Source organism: Nicotiana sylvestris, chromosome 8, assembly GCF_000393655.2.
Source record: "Nicotiana sylvestris chromosome 8, ASM39365v2, whole genome shotgun sequence".
NCBI classification, from domain to species: Eukaryota; Viridiplantae; Streptophyta; class Magnoliopsida; order Solanales; family Solanaceae; genus Nicotiana; species Nicotiana sylvestris.
The window spans coordinates 109,722,198-109,732,641 of NC_091064.1; the positions used below are offsets into that span (position 1 = coordinate 109,722,198).

Here is a 10,444-nt window from a genome sequence, read left to right on the forward strand (position 1 = left end):
CTAGTATGTTTAGATTCTTCTAGTTCTAAGATCAAGGAATCCCTATCCTCCGCAAGACGACAAAAGGCAGTAATTAAAACATCAGCTAAACACATGAGTTTTTTTGGAGAATAGGAATTCAGATTTCTATGAACATCCCTGAAGTTTACCTTTTTGTTGCCATTTTCTTCATCATCATCTGATTGAGCCATCAAAGCAAACGTTGATTCATATCCAATCTCCTCGCCTTCAACTACCATCATGGAACTATCACCAGTATTAAGTTTATCTTATTTTACTTGTGTAGTTCCCTCATGAGCTATTTGCAGAGCCTCACAAATTTCCTTTGCAGTGTCGCAGATAGAAATTCTATTGTACATTTTAGGTCCCAATCCATATACTAGAATTTTCTTGGCACGAAAATTCTTCTCCGCCCCTTTCTTGTCTGCTTCAGTATATTCTTTGCTGGTTTTTTCATTGAAAATGGAAATTCATCTAGTACCTTGATTGGAATATAAGGACCATCGCAAATGATATCCCATAGCTCACAATCTTCAGCCATGATGAAATTGTGCATTCTAGATTTCCACCACCAATAGCATTTTCCTTCAAACTTGGGGGGTCGGTATATGGATTGACCTTCTTCAAAATTTAGTGGAGTCGCCATGAGGATCCTTCCTAGGTGTTAGCCTGATAGGAGGAATCAGCTCTGATACCAATTGTTAATTTGTATGGGTCAACCAAATCATAGAGTACCTGGTCCTCTACAAGATTCTACTAAGAGTACTTAATAAAGTAGTAAGTAAATGAGGTAGAGGATTTTTATGTGGAAAAGGCCCACACAATGGGATAAAAAAATCACGACCTACATCGGTAGGCTTTTAACTTCTCTAACTTGTAATCTTACATATTACAAGCCACTTTACAGTAATTCTTATTTCAAAGGATTTACTCAACTAACTTGTGGTACCTTTACGACAAGCCACTTTGTGACTATCCTAGTTACAAAGGCTTTTTCTAACTTGTGATGCTATCACCACAAGCCACTTTGTAATTCTACGATTACAAAGACTTTTCCTTATGACTAAATCTAGTTACAACATAAACTCAGCGAGTTTACGGATTTACAAGAGGATTCCTAATTCGAATGCTTCTAGGTAAGTGGTTTAGGAGACACAGTAAATACAATAACAAGGTTACAACTCAACTAGGACAGTGACAATCTATCTTTTAGGAACTGGTCTGTAGTGGCGTTCAACCTTGTTCTTCAAGCTTGTGAGGATGATTTCTCTATTTTTGCAAGAGGCTTGAATGAGAAACAGAACTCTTCCAGTGATGTTTTTGTATAAAGCTCATTGGGTACATCTTGATCACATCACTTGAAATGATGTGAGTACTTTGTTTGGTTAGAGAATGAGTGGGCTGACAGTATAGCGCAGTGCTACAGAAACAGTGCCATCAGTCACTTCATTTCCAGCTGTGTCCAAATGATTTTGTACTACTATGAGGAACCCACAAGAACATCAGGTCCTTGTGTTGGTTCCTAGCTCCTGAAGCTGTAGCAGTTCACCTTTAGCTGGAATCCGTTAAAGTTTGCATCAATCCAAGTAGGTCAGGTTCCCTATCTCGTTCATAACAGTAACTTTGTTAAATCATAAAAACATAAGGCAAGAATATTTAAGATCTATCAAATTCAGATTTAGACTTATCAAAAATCGATACGCACCATGCACACAAGTCATAAATCATCAAATAGCACTACGAAAGGTCTCAAATCATAAAACGGGGCACTAGAACTCAAAGGGACATATTGGGTCATCACTTCTCCACCTCTAAAAGAAATGTTCGTCTCGAACGAATATAGAAATATACCTGGACAGGTAAAAAGATACATATGTCTACTCCTTATGTAGGAATCGGAATCCCAACTAGCCACCTTTGTAATGCAATTTCACAGAAGGAATATCTTTGGATCTCAACTTTCAAATGTATCGGTCTAGAATAGCCACCGATTCTTCCTCATAAGTCAAATTCTCATCAACCTGTACCGTGATGAAGTCCAAAATATGTGACCTATCCTCATGGTACTTTGGAAGCATGGAGAAATGAAATATCATATGTACCCCTTCTACGCTAGGAGGCAATACAAGCCTATAAGTAACCTTCCCAACTCTTTCCAAGATCTCAAATGGGCCAATAAACATCGGGCTCAACTTTCCCTTCTTCCCAAATTGCATCACGCCTTTCATAGGCTAAACTCAGAGAAGAACCTTCTCACCCTCCATGTAAGCCGCATCACAAACCTTCATATTCACATAACTCACTTGCTTGGACTATGCTGTACAAAGCCGCTCCTGAATTAATTTCACCTTTTCTAAAGCATCACAAACTAAATTTGTGCCCAACAATCTAGCCTTACTAGGTTTAACCGAACCAACTAGAGAATGAAATAGCCTATCATATAAGGCCTCATATGGAGCCATCTAGATACTTGTCTGATAGCTGTTGTTGTAGGCAAACTCTGATAGAGGTGGAAACTAGTCCCACTGACCTCCGAAATCAATAGTGCATGCTCTTAACATGTCCTCCAAAATCTGAATGGTCCGCTTGTACTGCCCATCCGTCTAAGGGTAAAACGCAACACTCAACTTAACCTGCATGCCCAACTCATGCGTCACAACCCTCCTAAAATGTGAATTGAACTACTGTCAAGACCCAAATCTCCCTCCATATGAGGTCATGATGGAACCTAGTCTTAGGGACTAGGTAAGCCTAACAATTACTGAAGATAATAACAAAATGAATAGATTGACAATTTGAAATTAGGAAATCTCTATACAAGACTTACAATCCCAAATCGGTAGTACAAGTCATAAGCTTTACATAGTTTGCTAGAACCTCTAAATACAACAGTTTTGAAATACAGATAAACAGTGTAAAAACAACATCAGAAGGTGACTCTGAAGCCTGCGAACGCAACATCAGATTTACCTTGAGTCTCCTCAGCAAAATCCGCACAACTAGCTAACGATCGACTGACTTTGAAATACCTATATCTGCACAAAAATTGTGCAGAAGCGTTGTATGAATACACCACAGTGGTACCCAGTAAGTATCAAGACTAAACTCAGTGGAGTAGCGATGAGGGAAAGTCAAGACACCTACCGGACTAGATAACCTGAACAAGTATAAGTGGAGCACTAATAGAGTATGATATCTCTACAAAACTATGCATAATGACAATAATGATACAGTGCTTCCAATGAGAAATAGAAGTAATAATTAGCGGCGAAGCAAAACAAGTATTAGCACAATAGGGTAAGCTGATCACAGTCTAAATCTGATGGAAACAGATAAAGGAAAGACAAGTAGCAACTCGTTTAGAGAAACCGCTATCACACCAGGTCTATTCAATAGTCTCCACGAGGTACCATACCTCAATTATATTCACAAATCATGAGTCTCAATTTATGAACCCTAAACACTTAGCGTCTTGTGCCTCATTTCAACTAGTAACTTGCACGGACAACTCACATGTCAATGGAACCGTTCACACTTAGAAGACAAGTAGACAAGGGTGTACATCAATACTCAATAATATCAAAAGCACGCGAACGCGAAGAACAAATAATTCATCCTCCAAAATAACACTATGCGAACGTGGAGGAAATGACGCAAACACGATTAAGGAAACCAAACACCCAGCAGTTCAGCAGTCCAACCATAGAAGGAAATGGCCTGTAGCCCATCCGAAACACCCCTGAGGCACCCAAGGACCCCATCTAAACACAGCAACAAGTTCCATAACCTAACACGGACTCGCTCGAGGTCTCAAATCATATCAAACAACGTTGAAACTATGAATCGGCCCATGAATCGAACTCATGAACTTCAAATCTTCCAACTTTTAAAACTCTTGCCGAAACCTATCAAATCAACCCAGAATGACGTCAAATTTTTTAGGAAAGTCCCAAATGACATAACAGAGCTGTTCCAACTTCAGAATCACATTCTGACCTTGATATCATCAAAGTCAACTCTTGGTCAACCCTCTTAACCTTCCAAACTTCAACTTTTCCAACTTTCGCCGAAATGCTTCAAATTACCATACGGACCTCCAAATCGAAATTCGGACATACGCCTAAGTCCAAAAATCACCATATAAAGCTGTTGAAATCATCCAGAACCCATTCCGATGTCATTTACACAAAAGTTAAATTCCGGTTAACTCTTACCGCTTAAGTTTCCAAAACTAGTATCCTTCTTCCAAATTGACTCTGAATCATCCAGTAACTGAACTCGACCATGCAAACAAGTCATAACACATAATAAGAAGCTATTCAAGACCTTATGCCGCCGAATGGTACTTTAATTCTCAAAACGACCAGCCGGGTCATTATATCCTCGCCCTCTTAGACATTCGTCCTCGAACGTGTCAAGAATCATTCTGAAGTCACCAATTCATTGAATTTATTCATCCAACATATACCCACAGGTGACCTCACGTCACCCCAATCCATTTAAGACTTATGACACCATCTCAACTATAATTTACCCCTTCCACCAATACCAGTGATCCTTAGAGTCAAAATTACACCTTTTGTTCATCTCTAAAAGTCCTGATTCTTAATCCACACTCGATATCAGTCTCAACCAGCTGCAAAAACTTATGCATACACTCACAAGATACAACCACACAATGTGACACACCACATATAGGCCCATAATAACATTTCTGATCACAATAGCTGCCCGTAATCAAAACCAACATCGGCTACCAACCTCATATCTGTTAGACCCCTGTCTCAACCCTCCACAACAAAGATAATGATGCAAGAAAGATGAAGACCTCATAACTATTCACCCGAATCAACCAGTCACAACTAACACCACCGAGGTGCACAACCCATAAGCTAGAACCCAATAAGCACATCACGAAAAAAAATGACTGAATAAGTAAGGAGAAACTAATAAGAGAACTATCAAACAAGCCAGACAGGCACAACTCTCTATAAGCACCATTCTACGAATCAACTTAACAAGGAAGAATCAAAGTATATGCACAAATCATAAGGATCTCATCCTAATATAACTCTTACAATGGTACGCAACCCGGTTCAAATACATCAAATTACATGAAATCACAAGGGTCCTACCTAAACTCTAAATGACAAGTAGAATAACATCAAACCAACCGAACCTTCCAATAGTTCAACTCCGGCAAAAAAATCACCACACTTACTCAACTCTTACCCCGATAAAGCAGCTAAAACACAAATCGTAATCAATTTACTCAGAAATCACATCAAAACCTACAGTAATGGACAACAGGAATTTACTTCTAGTCTTGTAGCTCTCAATAATGAATAAAATAAAACGATAGACATGGGCTACCTCCATAGAATCTCCCAACAGGGGCAAACACTTAAGCATAATGCTAAATCATGAACTCACCCATAGATGGAGCAACAAATAGGAGAACTCATCCCGATAAGCAGGACCAAAACAAAATGCGAATGGTGCTCCTATATAATAAATCAAAAGCATACTTGTATGACATCATCTAGCGTAGTGACCTCAGACCTACTATATCTAATACATCAAAGGGTCGAGCCTCCCACTCTTGGGAGCCCTCTACTCGCCTGAATACCCTGCTATGACACCTCTGTCCGGAGTATGGTACAATCTCTCACCATGTGGCTAGTATCTCCGCACTCAAAGCAACCTCTCGGCTGATGTGGCTATGGAAACTGTGTTGTACGAGTATTGTGAGACCCATGAGTATCTGAGACACCGTGCGAAGCCTGAAGTGCAAACTGAACTAGCTGACCCATAAAACCTCTACCGTGTCGCACCCTGCCTCCAAAATAAAGACTAGTAGATCTCTCCGGTCTGCGATGCCTCCTAGACTCCATGTCCTCAATCTACTGACCTCGTCTGCCCTCTCTCTCCTGGCCTCGCCTGTCCTCTCTTTCCTGGTCCCACATGCCTTCAATCAGCGAGCGATCTCTACCACTTACTGAAACAAAAAATCTAGCTTCAACTCTTGAGCCATGCTGAACTGAATATCATGCCTGAGCCCCTCAATGGACCTACAGACTCGCTCGTTAATTGTAGCGACCAAAGTAGGTGCATGTCTAGCAAAATCACAGAATCTAATGGCATACTCTGACACTAACATAGCATCCTGGCGCAGCTGCTCAAACTCCACGTGCCATGCATCCCGAACCTGGCCAATGGAAACACCCTACTCTGGAGTACGGGCGGCGGTAGTCTGAGTCCCTCTCTCGAACTGTGAAGTAGCTGGTGTAACCGGAATCAACCCCGCATGAGCCAATGTACAAATATGCTCAGGAACTAAGCTAATGTCTCCTGAAGTCTAGGGTTAGTAGGAGGTGCCTCCGGTACCTATCCCCCAACCGGAGCTACTGGCAGCTCCTCAACTGCTACTTTGGTAGGTGCTCTAGCTGCGATGCGTGCTCCTCTTCAGCCTCTATCTCTGCCTTTAACGACACCTGCTTTGGGAGCAGCGTCAATAGTAATTGCAGCTCGTGTCTTCACCATCTGTGAAAGCATAGAATGATAAAAACTCAAACCCGAGATCAATAAACTCGCACGATAGAAATAAAAGAAGTGAAACTATCCTAATAGTTTCGTAGTCTTTCCAAGATAAGTACAGACATCTCTATACCCATCGGCAAGACTCTACTAAACTCACTTATGACTCGTAGAACCTATGAACCTAGAGCTCTGACACCAACATGTCACAACCCAAATCTCCCTCTATAGGAGGTTGTTATGGCACCTAGTCTTAGGAACTAGGTAAGCCTAACGATTACTGAAAATAATAACAAAATAAATAAAGATTGACATTTTAAAATTAGGAAATCTCTGTACAAGACTTACAATCCCAAAACCGGTAGTACAAGTCATAAGCTCCACAGAGTTTACTAGAATCTCTAAATACAACTGTTTCGAAATAAGGATAAACATTGTAAAAACAATATCAGAAGGTGACTCCGAAGCCTGCGAACGCAATGATAGGTTTACATTGAGTCTCCTTAGCAAAATCCGCACAGTTAGCTAATGATTGACTGGCTTCAAAATACCTGTATCTGCACAAAAAGCATAGTATGAGTATACCACAGCAATACCTAGTAAGTATCAAGACTAAACTCAGTGGAATAGTGATGAGGGAAAGTCAAGACACCTGCCGGACTAGATAACCTGAACAAGTATAAGTGGAGAACTAATAGAGTATGATATCTCTACAAAACTACACATAATGACAATAATGATACAGTGCTTCCAATGAGAAACAGAAGTAACAATTAGCGGCGAAGCACAACAAGTAATAGCATAGTAGGGTAAGCTGATCATACTCTAAATCCGATGGAAATAGATAACAGAAAGATAAGTAGCAACTCGACAAGAGAAACCGCTATCACACCAGATCTATTCAAAAGTCTCCAAGAGGTACCATACCTCAATTATATTGACAAGTCATGGGTCTCAATTTATGAACCCTAAACACTTGGAATCTTTTGCCCTCATTTCAACTAGTAGCTTGCACGTACAACTCACATGTCAATGGAGTCGTTCTCACATAGAAGGCAAGTAGACAAGGGTGTGCGTCAATACTCAATAATATCAGGAGCCATCCTCTTAAATCGATAGGAGTGATTGACTATGTGTATGCTTGTGCAAGTGTTCCAACCCAGTTCATGCCAGCTAGTAGTATAGAGAAAATGGACATCACGTAAGAATGCTTCTTCACAATTTTTTCACAAGATAAAACTCATACAGGTACGTGCGCCACTACATAAAAATCAACAACAAGAATGCCCCCAGGCCACCACAAGCCATCACAAATCAATCCCTGACATAGCCCACCTTGCCGCGCTACGTGCGCAATAGTAAAGTAAATGCCCGCCTTGTCATGTTGCATGTGCACATATCAATAGTAACGATAGAACAAAAGAAACCTCGTGCAACACTACCACAACGCACGGTAGAAACCTCGTGCATCACAATAACAGTTGCACGACAGAAACCTCGTGCATTACAACATTGAGTACAACAACAATAATGACAACAACACAAGAGTACGACAAGTAAATATGATGGGTTTACAATGTCTTAGATTATGTTTGATAATAAAACAAACTTATTGTCAAAGAACCAGATAAGGAACCCGCCACACTTGGTACACATCACAAATCAACAGCCTCCAGCTAATGTGAACTGCTACAACTTCAAAAGATAGGAAACCAACATAGGGACCTGATACCCTTGTGTTTTCCTGACAGCAGTACGAAGTCAACTGTGTACAGCTAGAAAGTGACTGCTTGCACTGTACACAGAAACAGTGCAACACAGTTATGCAGTCTCTTGTCCTTTGACCAACCAAGTGATTACATCATTCAAGTGATGTCATCCAAGTTGTATTAACAAGAGTATTATAACAAAACATCACTTGAATACTTGAGAATTCACTTCAAGCATTCAATCCATCTGATATTCAAGCATTCAATTCTTAAGTGCATCAAGAATAAAGTTTAACACTACTACGGACCAGTTCCTAAATCTAGTATCTTGTTGTCCTTAGTGGAGTTGTAACTTTGTAATTGTTCTTCATTGTAATTCCTACCTTGCTTATCTAGAAGCGTTGCTTAGGAACCCCTTATAAAACCATAAACCCTTAGTGTTTGTGTCGTGACTAGAGTTAGTCATGAGTTGAAGTCTTTCCAATATGTGTATTGCAAAGTAGTTTGTAATAGGTGTATTGCAAGTTAGTGAGGGATTAAGAGTTTAATTACGAGATTGCATAAGTTGTAATCTAAAGTTTCTCATAGTGAAGTTGAAATCTTACCAGTGTAGGTCGTGGTTTTTTATCCCCTTGAGCATGGATTTTTCCACGTAAAACCCCATGTCTTACTTACTTACTGTTTCATTAGCATTCTTAGAGGAAACTCATAAGAGGACCTAGTCTCTCTATATTTTGGTGGTCTCATATAAACTATCAATTGGTATCAGTGTTGTTTCCTCCAATCAGGCTAACACCTAGGAAGGATCCTTATGGCTGCTCCACCAAATTTTGAAGAAGGTCAGTCTACGTAGAGACCACCCAGGATCAATGGACAATACTATACGTGGTGGAAGACAAGAATGCATGATTTTATCATGGCTGAAGATTTTGAGTTGTCGGATGTTATATGTGATGGTCCTTATATTCCAACAAAGAATGTCAGAGATCTTCCATTGACGATGCCAAAGACCAAGAAAGAATACACTGATGCAGATAGGAAAGTTGTGGAGAAAAATTTTCGTGCCAAGAAAATTTTGGTGTATGGTATAGGACTTGATGAGTACAACAGGATCTCAGCTTGCCAATCCGCCAAGGACATATGGGAAGCTTTGCAAACAACATATGAGGGAACCACTCAAGTAAAGAAATCTAAGATTGATATGCTTACCACTAAGTATGAGCTCTTTAGGATGAAAGACAATGAATCTATTCAAGACATGCACACAAGATTCACTATCATAAATGAGTTACACTCACTTGGTGAAGTCATTCCTAGGAACAACCTCTTGAAGAAAATTCTTAGTATCCTTCCTAGTTCATGGGAAAGTAAAGTGAATGCTATTACTGAAGCAAAGGACTTGCAGGAGCTGACCATATACGAGCTAGTTGGAAATCTGAAAAACTAAGAAATGAAGAGGAAGATAGACAGTGAAAGAAGAGAACCAAAAAGGAAAAGAACCTGGTACTCAAAGTTGAAGGCAATGACTCAAGTGAGGAAGACTGTGACATGGCTTACCTAACCAAAAAATTTTAGGAAATGGTCAGAAGGAATAGTAGGATACCAAAGAGAGGCAGTTCCAGCAGACAAAAGAATTATGACCTCTGTCGTAAATGTGGAAAGCCAGGGAACTTTATCAAAGATTGTCCTCTCCTAAAGCAAGAACACTTCAAATACAACCCTGATAAAGCATCCAAGAGGAACCCGGTTCCTGACAAACGCTTCAAAAGAAAGAATGCCGTTGATAATGTTGTGAAGCAAGCCCTTGCACCATGGGGAGATTCCTCCAGTTAGTCTGAGGAAGAAACTGATGCAGGTGATACTTCTATGATGGCAGTTGAAAGTGAAGCAAATGGATATGATTCAATATTTGGTTTGATGGCTCAATCAGACGATGATGAAGATGATGAAGATGATGAGGTAAATTATAGGGATGTTCAGAGAAATCTGAAATCCTACTCTCCTAAAAAACTCATGTCATTAGCAAATGTATTAAGTGATGCCTATCATAGTCTTGTAGATGATAAGGATGCCTTGACCATAAATTAGGAGATGCTGAGCGAACCAAAGATGACTTGGTAGTTTGTGTGGTTGATTTAAAGGAAACTATAGATAATCTGGAAAATGAAAAGAAGGCTATAAATGAGAAAATCACTAGT

The 10,444-nt window shown here is 39.9% G+C and overlaps 1 protein-coding gene across 1 annotated transcript; it reads left to right on the plus strand.

The window, feature by feature from the left end:
- Positions 1 to 9,147: 9,147 nt before the first annotated feature.
- On the plus strand, positions 9,148 to 9,693 carry LOC138875507 (uncharacterized). The gene has a single exon (XM_070154341.1). The coding sequence runs from the start codon at positions 9,148 to 9,150 to the stop codon at positions 9,691 to 9,693; it is 546 nt and encodes a 181-aa protein (XP_070010442.1).
- The last annotated feature ends 751 nt before the right edge of the window (positions 9,694 to 10,444 follow it).

Coding starts and splice junctions, on each gene's coding strand:
- LOC138875507 (XM_070154341.1), top strand. CDS start 9,148: ATGCATGATTTTATCATGGCTGAAGATTTTGAGTTGTCGGATGTTATA.